This window comes from Mastacembelus armatus, chromosome 5, assembly GCF_900324485.2.
Source record: "Mastacembelus armatus chromosome 5, fMasArm1.2, whole genome shotgun sequence".
NCBI lineage: Eukaryota > Metazoa > Chordata > Actinopteri > Synbranchiformes > Mastacembelidae > Mastacembelus > Mastacembelus armatus.
Genome location: NC_046637.1, coordinates 6,961,813 through 6,982,003, shown reverse-complemented (window position 1 = coordinate 6,982,003; position 20,191 = coordinate 6,961,813). Strand labels below are relative to the sequence as shown.

The window sequence follows — 20,191 nt, the reverse complement described above, 5'->3', positions numbered from 1 at the left end:
TTGTGACAACTAGAACCAAAGCTGCAGGTTTTCTGCTGGTAATATTTATTGTATAAATTTTGAAGGAAATCATTAATTCAAGTCATTCACATAATGGCTGTCTTGTTTTGTCACAGATAGAAGATAACGGCTAGCTTGGATAAAGATGGATTATATAAAATCCTTACATAAATACTGTTCAGCAGGGATATCGAGACGCACAGCATCTTTAGGACTGCAGGTACCCATATCATTCAAGAGGAACAAACGACACTGTATTTCAGATAAGAAACACCTCATCTTCCCTCTTGTCTGGTAGCCAATTTATCTCACTATCTATCCTTTCCCTGCAGGTTCCACATCGATTGGACAAGAATACATAGATTAACATGGAGACTGCAGTGTTCACCTGTTGGCTCCTGGTTCTGCTCTCCAGCCCAGCTGTTCCCACGTGTTTACCTGCCGACTTCACCCTGTATGTGGAGAAGCCAGAGTGTGACTTCTGTGTGGCGATCAACACCACAATCTGCATGGGATTTTGCTACTCAAGGGTATGTACTGAAAGCCTTCAGTGATGATAGAATAGACTGAATGCATATCAAAAGTAATGCCATTGCAGTAATATATTACTTTTATGCTGTAACGCTGTAATATAGCTCATTACCAAGATAAACCACCAGAGGAAAAAATCACCAGAGGTAAAATAGTATGTCTGTTTCCTGCAGAGATGGATTCAACATTTGCAAAATGGCCATACTTCCATTATTTTCAGTTCATCAGAGCAAAGGACAAAAATGTGAAAGCACATATCATAGCCATACAAGAAAGAAAATATAAAAACCTTTACACCATGAGCAACTACAAATCCTGATTCCAGCTTACTTAAAGGAAACTTTAATTTTAGCATTACCTTTTGCCTGTTTTTTCAAATAACATTTTTGTGAAAATTATAACCAAGTAAGTGTGTAGTCAAGTGTTACAACAATGTGAATGAAAAATCCAGTCCAATCGTATGAAAGGAAATATATAACCGAATAAGGACAATAAAGGCAGGTTAAAGGTGCAATGTGTAAAATGTGAAAGCTTTAGTGGCATCTAGTGGTGAGATTGCAGAATGCAACCTTTTGAGCATCCCTGACATACTACCCTGCCTGTTTCTAAGCGAGAGGGAGGGTACGGAAACATGGCAGTGCAAAATGACTGTTTCTGTAAAAGGAGACCTGCTCCCTATGTAGGTTTAAAAGGTTCATTCTAATATTCAGAAAATGCAACAGTTGATATTTTCCAGTGATTACACACTAATGACAACAGGTTTATGAATACTGCGTTCATTTTCTCTTTATAGATTGTTACTTTGGACAGATTCTCTACATGTAAAATCATAAAGGAAACAAGTATATTAAATGTAATCTAGAAAAATGGAAGTTTCTAGTACAAAGAAGATTACCTCTAAAATTAAGCTGCTATGTAATGAGCCCAGTGGAAATGTACCACAATATTATTCATTGACTGTTACTCCTGTGTTTGTGTGTGGTGACCAGGACAGTAACATGAGGGATATTCTAGGCCCACGATTTCTTATCCAGAGAGGCTGTACCTATGACAAGGTGGAGTACCGTACAGCCATGCTGCCTGGCTGTCCAATCGACGCTAACCCTGTCTTCACCTATCCTGTGGCTCTCAGCTGCCACTGTGGTGCCTGCAGGACCGACAGCGATGAGTGTGCACATAGAGCCAGTGTGGACAGAGCTAAGTGTACCAAACCCGTGAGACGTGTTTACCCATACCCTGGCCAGACCAACTACATGATCCCTTTCTGATCCTTTTGTTGTGATAATCCTCAGTTTGTCTCTGACATGGCAGGATCCATAAATGTTTTCAGTAAATGTAAACACCGGCATTTAGCGCTGTTTGTTTTAGTACCAGTAGACGCCATGCAGATATCACTGTCTGTACTGGTACCTATTGTACCAGCCTGTTTTAGTGAGCCTTTGCTGGCCAAAGTATCTGTGATGCAGTTCAGCTTCTCATTTTACAATGCGTGTTGATCCTTGTGCGTATTTCTGTCAGCATCATTGTTTATCCTATAAACTTTTGTATGGCTCCCAGAATTATTGTATTTACTCTACAAGCAGTAGTGAATGCAACTCAATAAAGCTGAAGTCTCTGAATAGCTCTCTGACTAAGCTGTGCCTGACCTAATGTGTCAGATAGTAGCTGTTTACTACATAACAAGCATAAGACCATGACATTCCACAGTGTCACCTCATAGTATTTATATTTGCCTCAACAGTCATTCTGGAAGGGACATGATTGTTGGCTCACCTCTTTTATTAAATTGATTATAAATAGAGTCAGACTGTAAAGATTTGCACACTGACGAGTCACCAAAAACCAAAATTACAGTGTGAGTTTATTAACTGAAGAGCACTTGTGTCTCATCTCAAGTAGAGTTCATGTGCGTAGTTTCCCACTCATTAAGGGAGTTTGGGAGGACAGCTGGAGCTTATTTATAGCTCAGCAGTTCAGACGGGGAGAATCCATCATGTGGATCTCTGACATCTCTCTCTCATTTCTTACATGTTATATGATGTTATGATGTTATGTTCTGAGTAAGGTTGTTAGACGGTTGTAGTATATAACTGGACCTTATTTATTTTATTTGTTGGTTGCACAGCTCTGAGAGCTTCACATAAGGGAACAAATTTAAAGGGATAACATAATTGACAATCATCCTCTTTCGGGAAGAGATGGCCTCATTTTCATTTAAACAGGTCATGTCATCATGTTAGCTGTTGCTAAGTTAACATTGGTGAAAAACCAGTTTGTAAATTGTTGACTTTAGCAGACTCTTTCTCTGAGCCACTATAGCCTTGGGGAATACTGTACAAGTTCTAACACCCCTAATACTTTGTTTAACCTTGCAGTCAGCTGACAAAATAGCTGTGCTGCTTCTTTTCCTTTGACTTACTATAAAATTGCCCTAATTTTGTTGGAGACAACCTCATCCATGCCATGCCTTGGTATGAAGTTGCATCATGGTGCGTGTGGATGCAGCAGCTTTTGGCTCTCTGATATAACTGGGGCAGATGAAGCTGTGCACAAGAATGAGGTCCGAGAGCTCTCTGAGTGGTACAGTAGGAATAACCTAGTACTCCCAGGACCTTACCTGGAATGCAAACACCACAGGAGTGGTCAAGAAGTCCCAAAAGACATTGCACTTCCTTAGACTGCTCTGGAAAAACGGACTTAAGAGCAACCTGATTGAGATTTTCTATCTCTCGACCCTCAAGAGTATGCTGACGTACTGTTTGGTATGCTGGCTGCTTGGCTGTGGACAGAAAGGCCCCCTGCCCCCCTTAGAGAACATCTTTTCATCATCATCATCGTTTCAACCTGCAATAAACCTGTTTGAGTTTCTGCCCTCTGGCAGGTGGTATGGAAGTATGAAGATCAGAACAGATAGACTGAAAAACAGCTTCTTCCCTTGGGCCATTACAACAGTGAATGCTGCAAATGCTTAAAATCACCCCACCTAGTGCAATAAGTTCATAAATTAAGTATGCTCCTTCCAAGGCGTTAGAGTTTCTTTTATAGTCTCCGTAGTTTTAATAAGGTTATTTATATTATTTAAACGTGAAATCCTTATTTAACTCTGCAAAAGACTTCCACATTTACCACATTTAAAACACACACATACATCCAACCAACCATTATGCCTTCAGATCATGACTATTCAAAAATGTTTTCTGAGTACAGTATGATGCCATAATGAATAACTGAATAGAATTAATAGAATTACCTGGCTGAAATCCAGCTCATAGAGGTATTTTGAAAACCCTAATAAATGACACTGGATGAACTTGCTTGCATCAGCACAGCAAAGATCTGACTGTGTGGCGCGATCACTCTTTGTTTTAAACATCCTTTTTGTTTGTTTTGCATTTATTTGACTAGAAAGAATTTTTTTTTTAGCTATGCAACTCTCTAGGTACTGAGATTCCAATGTCAGTCTGTCAGTTGGTCTGTCCTCCACTTACCTCATGTCTACTCAGTGGATTTGCACAAAAATCTGAACAGACATTCATGGTCCAGGGACAATGGACCAAATCGTCTTTCTTTTATAATACCCTGACATTTCCTTGCCACCATGTGGAGGTCAAACTTTAAATTGGACCAATGCTTTGGCCTATGACTTATGACCTATGTGGGTGATGTGTGTATATTTGCAGTTGCAGCATTGCTGAGTGGTGATTGAGTGGTAAATGGGAGCACCTGCCCAGTGTCCTGTCGCCTCACCATGTGTAATTTTTTTTTTCTTTATTACTTAGTTGTGGATTGTACCCAACACGTGCACCTCTCAGATATTCATGCATCCATCTATTTCCTTACACTATTGACAAAGACATTCAAATTCCAACTCTGTTTTTTTATTTTTTAATTCATATTTGCATATTATTGTAAATCTGTGAAGTGTGTCTTCTCTCCTTTGTTGTAGCCTCTGAGCTGGTCAGAACACACTGCACAAGAGAAAACAGAGCTACAGCTGAAGACATACAGTATTGTAAGTACAATGTTTGCAACATCATCAACAAAATTGTTCAAAACCATTTACAAAACAATCTGCAAAAAAAAAAAAAAACTGAAAAAACTGAAAAAATGATCTGGGTTATTGTTACTCTGTTGACAGCAGCGTTTATGATTAATGCTAACATAATCCCTCATTATCTGGTTCCTGATATGGCTGCACCTTTTCTAAGAAAATCGAATGACTAGGGGACATGTTCGGCGTTTAAATAAAAGGTGCACTGAGCAAAAGAATTTGACAAGTTGTGTAAGTATAAAGTGTATCACCTACTGTTACACAACTTGTCAAGACTGGTTCTTAACACTTTGAAATGTGTCCATGCATTTAAAATCAACCAGCCATTTCTAAGCTAAGCAGAGCCACTGCATCTTGGGCAGCTGCAACTGAAGGTTATTCAGTAGGACTTACACAAGGACATGACTAAAGTCAGGAAAAATCTGTCTGAGTCATTCAAAAGACATAACCTTTGTCCCAGATGTATACTAGGTTGACAACAGGTTGACACTAGGGCATGTTTGTCTAACTCTGCCACATAAATAGAAATTGTACTCTTTGTGTATCTAAGGTGGATTCACTGAAGATGAATTCTTCTTTTCAGCAAACATCTGTTTCATATTCATACAGACATAATCACACTGATTACTTGCCCAGCATATCCTTGGTTGTAGTTCAGTAGTGGTGGATGAATTAAGTTATTTGTAGAAATACAACAATTTAAAAATAAAAAACCTGCATTTGAAAAATGACTTAGCAAAAGTATATAATTATTAGTATAAAATGTACATTTATCTGCTGGATTTTGTATTTATTTAAAAAAACTCACTATATTTTTATAATTTATATTTCTAAAGTGTTCATTAGGCTATAGATTTTATTTTGTATGCATTAACATGTAGATAATGTTTCACAGTGGAGGGGGAGCACAAAATAGCATAATGTAGGTACCCATGTGTGGTACATATAAAATGATCTATTCAGTTTCCATTGCTGGGACCAGCCCCGAGAACAGAATAGAAAAATCTAGAAAACAATAGAATGACGTCAGTCTAAAACAGTGATCTTAATGTCTTTCGCACTTGGGTCTTATTTTCTTAACCTTCAGTTCCACTGGACGCTTCATGACGCCAAATTAAAGACGCAGTTTTAAATATAATTTTCGATATTTTTGTGTACACATATATTTTTATAAACAATAACAGACAAATGCTCGTCGGACAATGATTTCTTTCACCTCATACAACAGCGATATTATTGGCCGGAAGATATGATTGATCGGTTTAACCTCCAATGAAACAAGCAGAAGATAAGACGCAGCCAATGAACTGCGATGGTATTAGCTCAGCTATGATTGGTTGTAATTCAGTGTGGAGCCAATGCGCCCCTCCCACCTCTGCTGGTTAAAAGCACAGTGGAAAATTCCAGTTTCTTCTAACTGTATTATAAGAGCGGCGGGACGCACTAAGGCAGAAATAACTGGAATTATTGAAACTACAAGATAATCTTTTGGTAAGTGACATTTTCATTCATGTTTAACGTATATGTGTTTCAAAATCATGAAGGTATTTTTTTAATCTTAGCTTGTTCCCCTTTATTACCGGTGTTGTTCTGAATGTATGAGTTAGCTAGCCGCGTGCTAACCTAAGCTAACAACCGTTATGTATGAAAGTGAAAGGCAGGGCAATGCAGCGGTGATGAAGCAACACTGCATAGACATAACTAGATCTTAGTCTTTATTTGCACTTATTTGGCTTGATATAAATTTTAAATAATAATGCACATTTCTAAGTTTCAAATTGTCGATTAGTAAACGTTAGATCCCAAAGCTCGGGAGTTTGCATGTGCATGAGGTTGATGATGAGGCATGTGGTAAATTCATCATATGACACGACTGATTGAGATTAAAGTAATTTTTGGGTTAGTTTAAGTTAAGGGGGCCTCATGTCTCACGGTATTAACCAGGAAACCGACTCCTTCTCCGTGAATGCACCCCGAGTCTTGGGATCTAATATTAGCCTTTAAACCAGCATCTGAAGCGCGCATTGCTTTAGCATTGGCGTTTTCGCGTTTAAGAAGAAGTTAATCTGTTTTAGCCGCAGCTACCTGCTATCGATAGTTCGTTGGAAGTTCAGCAGCGCCCTAGATTAGTATGAAGAAGGCGGTAGGTTAATGGCCACGTATGGGGTTCCGGTATGTGTAGCGGCTCACGCCCACGGGTTGTATTACTCCGTGCGGGTAACAGAGCTGCTGACATCACAGTCCCGTGACCGGGGAACTGGGTTAGGGCTCAGCCTGTGCAGGGGTGGGATCATCTCTGTGTGTTATATATATATATAGTCTGACAGTGCACTGAAACCTGCTCACTGAACTGACTCCTGCTGTTATCTCTGTGTAGGACGCTACTCATTGACTTGACTGAAGAACACTTGAATCTACAACACTTGACTTTTTGTGGCACAATCCCTCTTCACTTATTGAATCATGTCTCAGCAGCAGATCAGGTAAGCCTCTCTATTATTATTATTATTATTATTATTATATGCTTTAACTATTAACGCTTGATAGAATTAATAATTTATTTTTAAGTCCGAGATGACCTTGTAATTTTTTTTTTTTGTGTGTGTGTGTCTTAAAGATGTTTTGAAATTTTACTTTGGGTTTCATTAAATTGTGCTGGGCATTACTGTTTACTGTTCTTGAATAAATGTCTATATATGTCAGTAAATGGTGAAAATGCTACTGCAGTTTACCACAATTTGATGCATAATTTAAAAAAAATACGGCTAAAACGACTGTTAGAATAGTTCCCTGTGAATCTTCTGATGCGCCACTGTTCTCCCCTTATTTATATTTTATCATTTATTTTTTTATATATATACTGTTAGGTTAACTTTTTTTAATGACGTGTTGGAATTTCTTTTGTCATCTCTTTTCAGCCTCCCAGCCAAGCTGATTAATGGCGGTATTGCTGGTATTGTTGGGGTTACTTGTGTCTTCCCCATTGACTTGGCAAAGACCAGGTTGCAGAATCAGAGACAAGGTCAACAGATCTACAAGAGCATGTGAGTATTTTTAGTTGCTGTTGTCTTACACCATACACGGCTGCCCTCCAATCACACCGAATCTCTTGGCAATATACACAATACATCCATGTGTAACCCATTATTGTTCTTCTAAAGCCCCCCAGTGACATATCCAGGGCATCATGATCAATGTGTAGAATTAGTGAAATTCCTGACTTGATAGGTCATGATGTCTAATTTATCCTCATCATTCCTTTCCAGTTTAGCGGACCGATTTGCCTTAGCATTTACTTATATGGAAATGTAGTGACTCGTTCTTCTAGCATTATGATGGATAACTGTGAAGTTATTAAAAATAATGCTTTTCCTTTTAATTTGGTAATAATGGTGTCTCTTTCCTGCTCTCTTGTTCTACAGGATGGACTGCCTTGTCAAGACAGTTCGTTCAGAAGGCTACTTTGGCATGTATAGAGGTAAGATTTATTCACGTCTGAATATTAAGAACCAGTAGGCTAGAACACACGTAGAAGAGGATTAAATGTAGGAGAGGGTAAGCTCATTCTGTGGTGAGGTTGAACATTGAATTGATTATTGCTGGGTACAGTCAACCTTTGCTGAGGGTTCAGACACAGTGTACTGTCAGTGCATGTAGCTGAAATTGGAATATGTTTTAAAAGAGAAGTAGCCAAAGCTGTTCTCGTGAAAAGTTGTTTTATAGCTTTAAGTTCTGGTGTTTTTACTAGCATACATGCAAGCAGTAGGAAAATGCATGTTGTGTTTCATTATGAGCTAATTGGTTTAATGCAAAAGAGAGTAAAACTGTGGATGTAGTTTAGTGAGGAAACTAGAGACCTTTAGTCTGGGTCTCTGCTTGTGTGAGGAATGCTGTTTGTTTGCATCTGTGTTTTTCATATTACAGACTTGGGTCCCCCTGGGATATTGAAGGCTAGCCGATAAGGCGCAGCCACGCTGGAGGCAAATCATTAAATGGTTCTTACAATATTGCTCTATTTGAAACTATAGGCACAAGTTTTTGTTTTGCCATCTGTTTGTTCCATAATTCTTGTCTGTCTCGTCAATCTGTCCTTGTCCTATGAATTGTGTCCTTTCAGACTTTGGTTGCAACTGTGAAGAATAAATGAGGCATTTGAGACAATCCCACAGATCAGTTTTTAAGTTTGCCCAAAGTTGATGCACACAGTACATAGTCAAGGATTCAGTGTCTCTTTTCATTAGTATCTATCAATGTCTCTTGTCTGTCTTTTGTCATTAACATATTCACTCGTGACCTTTCTGAAGACACAAATTTCCTTTCTTAATGTGTTCTCCACACAAAGTGGGCCCTGTTATAGTAAACTGACTGTACTTAACACCCGATCTTTCCATCTTCCTGATGTTCAGTGTCTTCCTCATTTCTTGTCTTTTGTTTTTCTTTCTGGAACTAGGTTTTATGTGATTTCTCTTGGCATATTCCCTCTCCATCATTACTTACACTACTGTAAATTGCGAACTTGTCTGTGTTGCTTTGCTAAACAAATGGTTTAATTACATTCTGGTACTGTAATGATAGTTGCAGGGACTCTTGTTGTACATGTACTAAATAAAAGGTTGTGAAATCAGTCCTAATTGTATTCATTTTTTTTCCTTAGGTGCTGCTGTGAATCTGACCTTGGTTACCCCTGAGAAGGCAATCAAGCTGGCTGCTAATGACTTCTTCCGCCATCACCTTGCCAAGGATGGGTAAGTAAAACCCATCTTGCAAACTCATCTAATGGAAATAGAGTATCCTTTCACTTGTTGCTTTGTTTTTCTTATCCAACAGAAAGAGGTTGACAGTTTTCAAAGAGATGCTGGCAGGTTGTGGTGCTGGTACATGCCAGGTCGTTATTACTACCCCTATGGAAATGCTCAAGATACAACTACAGGATGCAGGCAGACTTTGTAAGAATGCAAGTTTTATTTTTAATATCATCTGTTGACTCAATTTACTGCCAGCCTTGACCCTGGTCTCACTGTGTTTCAATCTGTATTTTGTTTGCCTTCAGCAGCCCAGCAGCAAAAACCAGTCATGATGTCCCCCACAAAGCTAGTGGCCACAAACACTGTACTCAGCCGCGCTTACAACTCGGGTACAGTGGTGTCAGTGCCACGAGCGGTGTCAGCCACACAAATTGCAAAGGAACTGCTTCGAACCCAGGGCGTCCAGGGGCTCTACAAGGGTCTTGGGGCAACACTTATGAGGTAAAATCCTTCTTCACTCTTGAAAGGAAGCGGTTTTGGACTTTAGACCAGTTATTTTGTAAGAGATTTGCAATCTAAAATTTTGTTTGATTTCTTTTAGGGATGTTCCCTTTTCTGTGGTCTACTTCCCATTATTTGCAAACCTGAACCGCTTGGGCAAACCCTGTCCAGGGGAGTCATCGCCTTTCTACTGGGCTTTCCTCTCAGGCTGTGTGGCAGGATCTACTGCTGCAGTTGCTGTTAACCCCTGTGATGGTGAGTTTTCATATCCATATCATTCACATCCATGATGTGTCCTGTTTGGCTGCAGCTCTATAGTGTTTCTATGTTTTCTAATTTTTATTTATTTATTTTTAGTGGTGAAGACTAGATTGCAGTCACTGAACAAAGGCTCCAATGAGGAGACCTATAATGGTGTTGTGGATTGTGTGAGGTAAGACAGTTGACTCACTTGAATAATTACCTGTCTTTTTCTCTTTTTGTGCACATGTGTAAAACGAACCCATCTCTTTGTACCTCAACAGTAAAATAATGCGGAAGGAGGGACCCTCTGCCTTCCTGAAAGGTGCAGGCTGCCGGGCTCTTGTCATAGCTCCTCTGTTCGGTATTGCACAGGTTATGTACTTTGTTGGTGTTGGAGAATACATCCTGGACAACTCACCTCTAAGCCTCGTTTTGGCATGAGACCACATCACTTTTGCTGGCTAGCTATGCACAGGACCTTCTGAGTGCAGATGATTGAACAAGTGGCATCAGTTCAGTATCATCGGTTTACAGTAAAAACCTTTACTCAAGTCTTGTCTGCTTAGGTCAGAAAGGCTTCGTGGTGTAAAGATCTGTGGTTTCATAGTTTTTTATGGTCTGACAGCTGCATTGCACTGAATCACTTTTGTGACTTATTCAGTAGGTTGAGACCAATGTTTTCACTTGAAGCTGGTAGCCTTACTGGGTAGTGGGACTCACAGCCCTGTTCCGTTTCCCTCTGTGAGGGAGGGGAGTTCATGTCATCAAAGAGAGAGAAGTATTTTTTTCTTCCATGCTACTGCTTCCCATACTATTTTGTGTGTGGTAGTTTTTTTTTTTTTTGTTTTTGTTTTTTTTTTTCTCCAGTTGTTATATGCAATAGCTTGCTGTACTTCTGTATGTTCTGTATTTTCTTCCTTTTCTATCGTGTCTCATGTTTAAAAAATAATCTTCGAAGTGGGACAAAGGCTTCCAGTGGAAAATAGTGGGACCCAACATAGTGCAAAAGGGACCTTTTTTAAACATGCGTTTACATGTGACAGGTCACAGGCCTTCCTACTGAAATGGGACCATAAGGTTTTCAAAACCTTAAGCAGTGTTGTTACACTTTATACTAGCCCTACCAGTCTTTGTCTTGACCTCAAAAAAAAAAAAACTTGATCCATTTATGCACATATCTGTTTGGCCACACATCCCTTATTTTAAGTGCATACCTACAAGTTGACTTGAGCATTAGTTTTAGGTTTATGCCTCAACAGACCCATGCATTTCCCACTTTTTTTTTTTCTTTTTTTTTTTTTTTTTTTTTTTGTAGAAAAAAAAAAAGCATTACATTTACTGTGATAAATTTAAAAATGACTGTTACTTTTTGTTTGTGATGGCTTTTGTATGTGTGTGTGTGTGTATGTATATATATATTAAAATTTACATTGCACTTACTCTCTTCATGGGTTAAATGTGTTATCACCTTACAAGAAGAGCAGAGTAAAAATAACTAACTGTAAAGATTCAGATGGTAATGGAAGGGTGAGAGAAGGTTGCATTCTGCAATATCACCACTAGATGCTGCCAAAATCTTGCACATTTTACACATGGTACTTTTTAGGTTGTCTTTATTAAGCAACTACAATGGGCAACCATAATTTGACCTACATTATACAAGTATTCTATATAACACGTTTATGCTACTTTGTCACGGACATTTTGTTTGAATTTGTGTTCAAACAAGCCAAACCAGGTTTGTGACGGTGCCATCTCTGAAACAAACGTGAGGAAAAAATGTGCTTAGTGTGTTGTAAAGAAAAGGGCGGAATCAGTCTGAAGTGCAGTAGCACAATTGCATACTGATACTGAGACGGCAGATCTTTCAACCATATCCTGTGGCATTTCTCCTCAGATGCAGTAGCAAGTAGGTAAGCTAGCCTTGTGTAGACATGTTTCGTTTTGAGGCCAGTGTATTGAGTTACTAGACCCTTTGTCAGAATGTGTCACATAGCATTTTGCTTTGTAAACTGACAGTATTACTGAACCCTGGTTTAGCCTTATGCTGCGTTTTTATATGGCTGCCATTTCTTCTCCGCATGCCTACACGTAGTGCTGATGTGTTCAGGAACCTGAACAACCACAAAATTTACACAGATGAGACAGCAAAACTCTGCTGCCTGCTACCTCTGACACCTTGCAAGAAGCAAGTGTCTAAGGTACCAGACCTTACAGCCAAACATATTAATAAAAGCACCCAATATTTTATTTTATTATGGTTAACAATACAACATAAACTATATTATTCTATGATTCACATCTTATTGGCACACCAACAAAATTTACATCCACAATAAGTCACACAAAAATGCAAACTAGCACTGTTACACTTCACACGTGCTCCAAAAGAGCTCAGGACGTGGTGTTACTCATTACCTTTTAGAAGAATTTGGAGATTTACAGAGTGGCAGTTTATCATCAGACCTTCCTAACCCTTTGGGTTGATATCATGTCTACACTTTTTCTATTGTGCTTTAAAGTAGAAATACTTGAGAGTGGTGGCAGGGAGCAAGCACACTAGTTATATGCAAATCACAAGAAATAGGTAAATAGAACAGTAGCTGAAGGCTTGTCTGTGGGACTAAGCAGGCACATAAAGAAAATTCACTCTTCAAAGGTAGACTAGTCCTCAAAACATTTAAGCACACTAAGCTTGATTGGCATTAGGCCAAAAAATGGCAAGAAAGGTTTAGAAAGGGCACTGAATAAAGTTAACAGTAGATGCACAAAATAGGTGTTCGTATTTATGGCAAATACTCCTCAGTCATGACATTCCTGTGTCCAAAAAAAGACTACTGTAACCTACTGAGATGTAGCTACAGTGCAGCGCTGTTGCCTCTGTGTGGTGACAGTGTCAGAGAAAGATGTTAAAAGCAGGGAATGTCACAGAGTCGTGCAAAAGCAGAGCATGTGTTATGGAAAAGGACGGAGAAATAAATCAATGTTTCAGGTGGAGTTGAGGAGAAGGTGTAAAGATCCAGCGTATCGTGTTGAATGTGGCGTGTGGATAACTGGAACAACTGGGACTTACTGTACTCTATTTGTGATACTCAGTAAAACTCCCCACCACATCAGTCTGGATTATGACGAATGACATTGAATGCAACTTTGGTGTTTCCCTTCTTTAGCGGATGAGTTGATTATGAAGGGTCTGGCTGGTGGGAGTGGTGGTGGGGATCAACTCACCATCTATATAACCTCCCTGCTGTTCCTGATGGCACAACACAGAACCATACTGAAGATCATTCCTAAGATCTGAAATCAGACACAGTTTTGGAGCATGTTACAGCAATTTGAAGATAGTCAAAAACCTACCTCTCTTTAATGAAATTATAGTTGAGGATTCTGTAAAATCTCACCATTATTCCTGCAATACCAATCCCAGTAAATCCAATGATATGCAACTTTTCCTTGAAGAAGAAGGTTATAGCAGACAGACAGTCCTAGAAAACAAAAACAGCATTATAGCAGTCGCTGACATATATTACACCTCATTGCAGCATCCTGTCATTTTAAAACAATGCTATGCTGCCACCATGTGGGTATAAGGTATCATAGCAGGCACATGGGTTTACCTGGGTGTCCTGTGGATCTTCTTCCGCACACAGTGCACTAGGTGTGTCTCCAGTGAACCCTCCACAACAGTTCAGCTGTAAATGTAAAACGAAAAAAATGGTAACGCATTAAAAAAAAAAAAACACACACACACGCATAAAGGAGGTTACTGCAAACAAGCCAAGTTGTACTCACAGTTTTATGGAAAATGGTAGCTATTGCAGTACCATTGGAATTGGTGACATCAGAGGCAGCGCTACTGTAAAACTTTTGGACTTCCTCAATAATCTGTTATTAAGAGATAACAAAAGGTCAGTTACTTTTGTGATTTCTTGTAAATTATAGAAAAACATATTAAAGTCAGATTTATTAAGTGCTGGACCTGTTCCTTGTGTAAGAATCCAAATACACCCGCAGAAATCACTGCTCCAAAGATGATCAGAAGACACGCAAAGAACTGCAGAACAGAAAAGAGGCGCATAGTCGACATTTAGTGAGGGCTGTGCTTAATACAAAAAAAAAAAAAAAAAAATACGCTGGTAATTTGGCGCTACAGGAATGTCCTTAAATACACGTTTTCTCAAACGACACTTTTTTTTTTCCAGAATACATCATGGACATTCTAGGAAAGTTTTTAAAAATTTCAGATCTGCAAAAATACTGCTACAATCAAAAATTCAAGGGGGCTGTGGTGCATTTATCCTCGAAACGCCAACAGGGAAACAGTTAAACATTTCCATGAGAGGCGTCTCTATTTAATATTTTTGAAAACTTTGACTCACCGCTGCAAGAAGACACTGAGACTCACGTACGGCCCCAAAACAACCGAAGAACCCCACAATCATCATCAACCCTCCTGCACCGAGAAGGATGTACACAGCTGAGGAGAGAAAATAGATAAATTGTGTTACTTTTGGAAATAAATCAGTAAATAAACAATCCACCAATCATTTAAAGTTCCAGATATAGGGATTTATAAACTTAATAGGCTCCTGGATTGTGACCTGATCATGGTATATCCTGTCACATGACTGCAGTTCACAGCTTCACCTGAGGATGGCAGCATGATGCACTTGCTCTCATGTCTACTGAAGCTGGGTTTATAATATGCCTGTTGTGTTGGACAACAAGCAGGAACATGTAGGTGAAAACTTCTTTTGTAGCTTAAAATCTCTAGATCGTTTCCCACAATTCACTTCAGTTATCAACCTACCCCTCCAGTGCTTGTGAGTTTAAAAGCTTTAGTCTGAGATGTAAAAGGACCACACACACTGATATCTACCACAAACACTGGTTGGTCTGACCTTGTGCATTCATGGTCCTGCAGGGTAAATCACTATGCTATCTGTCTGGTAAACGCACATCAAATTTTCAGGGGTTTGATTGCTGCAGCATTAGGCTATAGGCAACACCACCATAGCCCTCTGTGAGCCTGGATGTCATCACCTCCCTGGTATAGTCCCCTGCTCCCATCCCACACTACTGAGCCCTTTACACTGTAACTATACACCCATCCAGTCCCTGAGGTCCATGTTAAGGGCCTAATCAGTGACATGGAGAGCAACCACTGCAGCAATTTAATTAATCCACATGGGGAGAATGCAAGCTGTTGTTTTGCTGCTCTTGAACAAAAGGGGAAGTAAAAACGAGGTGACTAGACAGCTGTACTGAAGGGAGCTGGATGCGAGTGATACACTGCTTCAAAGCAGAGTGTCAGTGTTAGCAATGGAAAATATAATGGGCCAAGACAGCTTTGACTGTATGCACAGTGTCTACACAGACCTGATCTTGGCTGCTGCTATTTTCCATCACTTCCATTTCAGACTCCCTCTTAGTGAATCCACAGATATCTGTCAACTGTGCTTCCTCCTTGTTAAAGCTGGTGACAGGTAGTGAATGTAAACATCTCTGTCTCTGTCTTGTATATGCACATAATGGCTGTTTACATGCTGGAAAACAGAGCAACAAAGGTGACAGAATGGAAAGTGAGTCACCCATAGGGAATGTAGCCACTTTGCCTTGTTTGTGTCTGGTTTGTATCTTCAGATGCATGTAAGTAATAGCAAACCACTCTTTTGCTCAGGAGGTTCATGATGATGAGTTATTGTGTTGTTATAGCTCTTCTGCAAAATCCTTCAAATATGTCGATATGTTGATAACTTTATAAAGTCTGCAATGTGCTGCACTACAATATAATCCATACCCGCCCATTTCTAACTAGGGTCACGTGGATCTGCTGGAGCCTCATACATAACATCTATTTAAAATGTTAATTTCCGCTATAGGATAGTGTTTTATTTTAGCGTTTTATTGGATTATTATTACTGACTACGCAGATTAATGTTGGTTAAGACTGACGTTATTTTAACAAATTTAGATAATGTTGGTGTGTTCATAACAATGCATCATCTGTTTTGTATGTGAAAAGGTTTGGAAAATATTATTTGGTTTCTTGCCAAAAAAATTGATAAGATAATACAACTCATATGTCTATATTCGAAATATAGAAAACATCACCATATTAGCCCCCACACCCCTTTACATTTGCACAGTATAGTAGTATTGTATGATATAATAGCTGCTAGTAAAGGAGCCTTTGGGAGAGACTCCTGTCACCTGCCTCACCCTACCTCCTCTCATGTCCTGAGGGAGGCAGCCAGTTCTATGAAAGCACAGCAGAGAGCTGATGAAGTGAAGTCACCATTTTAGGTCATGGTCTAAACTGGAGTAACAATAATGGGCTTCATTCTAACCATCTGCTCCTACGCACAGCGAGAGAGAGAAGGCCTATTGTATGCATTCCTGCAGCACTACTGCACACTGAAGGCCGTTTGTCTTCTCTACTGTATATTTTAATCATCTACTGTATGTTTTATTGGGAGCTTTGTAAAGGAACTCTTCATTCAGTATCAGTCAAACGGCACCTGAGTGCAAAGTGATTCAAATTTAGACGATACTTCAGTAGAGATACAGTTGTTCATTAATCAAATAGAGGCTTTGGTCATGTCTTGTTCATGTCTGATCGATCAGATCTCTATAGTCTATAAACCAGAGTGCTAACATTAATGGTGCATTTCAGGAGTCATATAACATCTCTGCTTTCACTGCCACTGTGTGGTCTGAGGATTTAGAATCGGAAAAGTTAATAACCGAGGATAGAAATGATGATCAGTCAGTAACCATTGTGCTGAGAAAGTGATGAAACATCACAGAGGAGTGAGGGTAAAATGTGCCTGTTAAGTGTTCATCACTGTTCAGTAACACCTGCAGCCTCTGAATGGTTCTTCAGTTAAAATGGCTGTGGGGAATCCCCCGGGACGTTAACAAGAGCTTGTTAAATGATTACCACGCACCATAAAACTGTCTGGTGCCGCCCTGTAGTGGGAAGCTGCTTTGTACAATTGCTTTTTACATCCAAATGTGCTATTTTTACACCTTAAAATGTGTATTCATCTTTCTTCCTGATTTAATATCATTTGTTGTTTAACACTTTATGCTTGTTAGATCAAGATCTCAAACTGATCCATCTTTCATGGCTGATGTAACTTTCCCCTTCACGAAATTGCAGATCATTTGTATGAAAAACAGGCCAATTACAGCCCATGTCCCCATCACTGAAGAGAGGTGGATTCCCATGTTAATTTATTCCAGTGGTTTCACTATATAGATACTGTTCAAATGATGAAATTAATTTTACTGTTTACATAACATTGTGTTATTTATAATGTAAGGTGTAATATGAAACTGCAGAATACACAATGTACCTATGAAGTAGGTGTCAGGAGCACCATCTCCTGTCAGTAGCTCCACTGTGTTTGGGTCAAACCTGAGCCAAAGTCCCACAGCCAGCACCAACAAGCCCGACAGCTGAGGAGTGAAAAACACTGAATCAATATTCACGTCATATTTACACCCTTTTGCAGATAAACTGTCTCAAAATATGCTCCCTGGCTAATTCAATTGACTTATTAGTGATAAGCTGTCAATACTGTGCCATGCTTGCCCAGAAATCACCTCAGATAAAAACTGAGGCCCACCACACTTCTGTTTATTAAGATTCGATAGGCGGAGCTCTTTGTCTCAGCAAAGTGGCTGTTGATGCTCTCTGACAAATTTTTCTGCTGTTTATTCTCAAGAAACTGCTGCCAGAAATGTTAACACTTCCCATCTAAAGTAACTAAAGGTTTTTTTTTTTTTTAAAATCCAAGCGTTTCACACTTGTTTATACACTCAAACAGATAACACACTGGACTGTGTAAAATTTAAGTATTTTACTTCACTTTATAAAACAATATCCTATGTAATAATCAAATTTTCTGTCATCCTATTTTAAGCTTCAAATGGGGCTGGATAACAGAACTTCAGGTGTGATGTTTCAGTTGAATTTTCCACAACACTGACAGAAGATCATGCTCCTTGGGCAATCTTGGCCAAAAATAAACCAAGGTGTCATTGTGAGAAATCTAATCCTCGTGACGTCAAGACAGACTTGAAGCTATTTCAATTATATTTAACTAAAAGACAGATGTATCATATTTGATTAATTAAGCCTTTTTAATTAGGTCTTTTTCTATATTATGCAAAACTGTTTTTAAAAGTCTTACACAACACATCCAAACAAGAGCAAATAATAGACAGGTTGAACACACTGGACCAATCCCCTACATCTTTAAACTTTGACCTGTGAGTTGAAAAGTATAATATGACACCACTCAGTGAAAAAAATAAACACTTCTCTTTAGCTTGTTTAAAAATGGTTTAAAATGAAAACTAGAGCAATTCGCAAAAGCAGATAATGTTTCAATATGGCCAATCAAAGTATCATGTCTTAACACCAGCATCACCATCAGAATCAGTGGTCCAACTCCCATGGTGCATTTCAGCCACAGGCCGTGCCAGCCTCACGGTGCCTGGGTGATGTAACTCAAACTGGCATTTGCTGCTCGTTTGGCTCTGCACCCCAAAATGACAGTGTACTGTACGCCCCTTTTGGCTCCGACCACAACAGCTCTGCTTTCAGTCCCCAAACTGTTAAACAAAGAGGCTGCTGTTCTGCCTGTTTGGGTGACACAAGTGATCGTCTTACAAAGCACAGATGAGTTAATGCAGCCGCTTAAACCCATATGTGCTGTATTATTTAGCACTAAAACATCAACATCTATAGAAGACAGTGAAAGGTTGAGAGCCAAAGCAATTAGTCAATCAACAGAAAAATATATCAATCAATTTTGAGGCAATAAACTGTCTCTGTCTTATGTGGCTGTAAACTAAAGACATCACGTTTGGATTTAGGAAATTGTGATGTGTATTTTTCACTATTTTCTGACTAACAGTAGGTGGGAACTCCTGAGATTAGGTTGTTTATGCTCCCCTGACCTACACGTTGTTGCTGTAGAGCTCCAACTAATACTGATTCATTTTCTCAGTCATTATTTCTTATTTTATCTTTAAGAAAATGTTGTGCATCCACAATACGAAGACAACCTGTGTTCCTGACACACCTCATAAATACACACACAGTAGTTTTTACCAAATGTGTCTATCCATCAGAATAATCTGACATAATGACCTATGATGATGATGATGATAAGTCACTGCAAAGCAAATCCAAAGTGAAGCAGCCTCTGCAGCCAGCTGGGGCCACATATAACCAACCCTATGTGAGCATATTTTGTGTGTATGGCAGACCCAAGCAAAACAAAACCTTCCATGATGTACTCAAAACAGATTAACCTTGTAGGTAAAAAAAAAAAAAAAAACGCACCCTACACACCCTCAGGAGAGTCACAACACACTGCCAAAAGCAGGAGACAGTGGGTGTGTTGGGAAGGTGGCAACGCACTGCACTGATATATATGTGCTGCAGTGTTATGGTACATTACATACCAGATATATATTTGGTTTTATTTACCTACTTATTATGTTTAAATATTTCATAGATATGGACTGTTTTGAAAGCTGTTATGAGGTAATAGTGCTTAATAATCAATTTAAATAAAAGGTATAATAATACTACTAATAATTTTAATAAAAAGAAAAATTGTAAATATTATTATATGTAAACAGAGTAGAGCCAGAGAGCGAAGCGGCATCACAGCAGGAGGCAGCACAACAGAGGCAGTTTGCACGATTACATCGCTCCCTAGTTCTCCAGTGAATAACCAAAGCATCTTATTAAAAACCATCAATAACAATATCAGCACAGACTGACTGTTCGCCTGCACCAGCCTGTGTTTAACATGTACCTGCTACACTAACAGCTTTCCCACAGGACAACAGAACTGGATAATCAGACTCAAAATGAATAAATCAAACCAGCATCAGCTTTTCTGAGGAGAAACGCATAACATTAGGGTTATTTTAAAACAGCCATGCCGTGGTCTCCACGCGGACTTACCCAAAAGATGAAGTTGAAAACGAACAGCAGATATTTCACGCATTTCATCCCGCCCTGCACTTTGCTCATGATGTCACCTGATTTGTCGGTATCTCCGATCTAAAGCGCGTTGCCCTCTGAACGCTA

The 20,191-nt window shown here is 39.2% G+C and overlaps 3 protein-coding genes across 4 annotated transcripts; 2 read left to right on the top strand and 1 right to left on the bottom strand.

Moving 5' to 3' along the window:
* Positions 1-358: 358 nt before the first annotated feature.
* Positions 359-1,799, top strand: tshba (thyroid stimulating hormone subunit beta a). The gene is made up of 2 exons (XM_026307937.1): positions 359-530; positions 1,521-1,799. Exons 1-2 carry the CDS (start codon positions 369-371, stop codon positions 1,797-1,799), a joined length of 441 nt encoding a protein of 146 aa, XP_026163722.1. The 5' UTR covers positions 359-368.
* Positions 1,800-5,950: 4,151 nt separating this feature from the next.
* Positions 5,951-11,258, top strand: slc25a55a (solute carrier family 25 member 55a). 2 transcript variants are annotated; one of them, XM_026307594.1, is made up of 10 exons: positions 5,951-6,073; positions 6,960-7,065; positions 7,501-7,626; positions 8,005-8,060; positions 9,237-9,327; positions 9,410-9,528; positions 9,636-9,828; positions 9,929-10,083; positions 10,186-10,261; positions 10,353-11,258. In XM_026307594.1, the coding sequence occupies exons 2-10, from the start codon at positions 7,046-7,048 to the stop codon at positions 10,510-10,512; spliced, it is 996 nt and encodes a 331-aa protein (XP_026163379.1). In that variant the 5' UTR covers positions 5,951-6,073; positions 6,960-7,045; the 3' UTR covers positions 10,513-11,258. The 2 variants fall into 2 exon arrangements, with proteins under 2 accessions (XP_026163379.1, XP_026163378.1); XM_026307593.1 differs by having other exon boundaries at positions 9,633-9,828.
* Positions 11,259-12,301: 1,043 nt separating this feature from the next.
* tspan2a (tetraspanin 2a) lies at positions 12,302-20,186 on the bottom strand. The gene is made up of 8 exons (XM_026307941.1): positions 20,066-20,186; positions 17,433-17,535; positions 14,451-14,548; positions 14,051-14,125; positions 13,864-13,956; positions 13,689-13,763; positions 13,473-13,556; positions 12,302-13,368 (listed from the first exon to the last, which is right to left on the bottom strand). The coding sequence occupies exons 1-8, from the start codon at positions 20,132-20,134 to the stop codon at positions 13,303-13,305; spliced, it is 663 nt and encodes a 220-aa protein (XP_026163726.1). The 5' UTR covers positions 20,135-20,186; the 3' UTR covers positions 12,302-13,302.
* Positions 20,187-20,191: the final 5 nt, after the last annotated feature.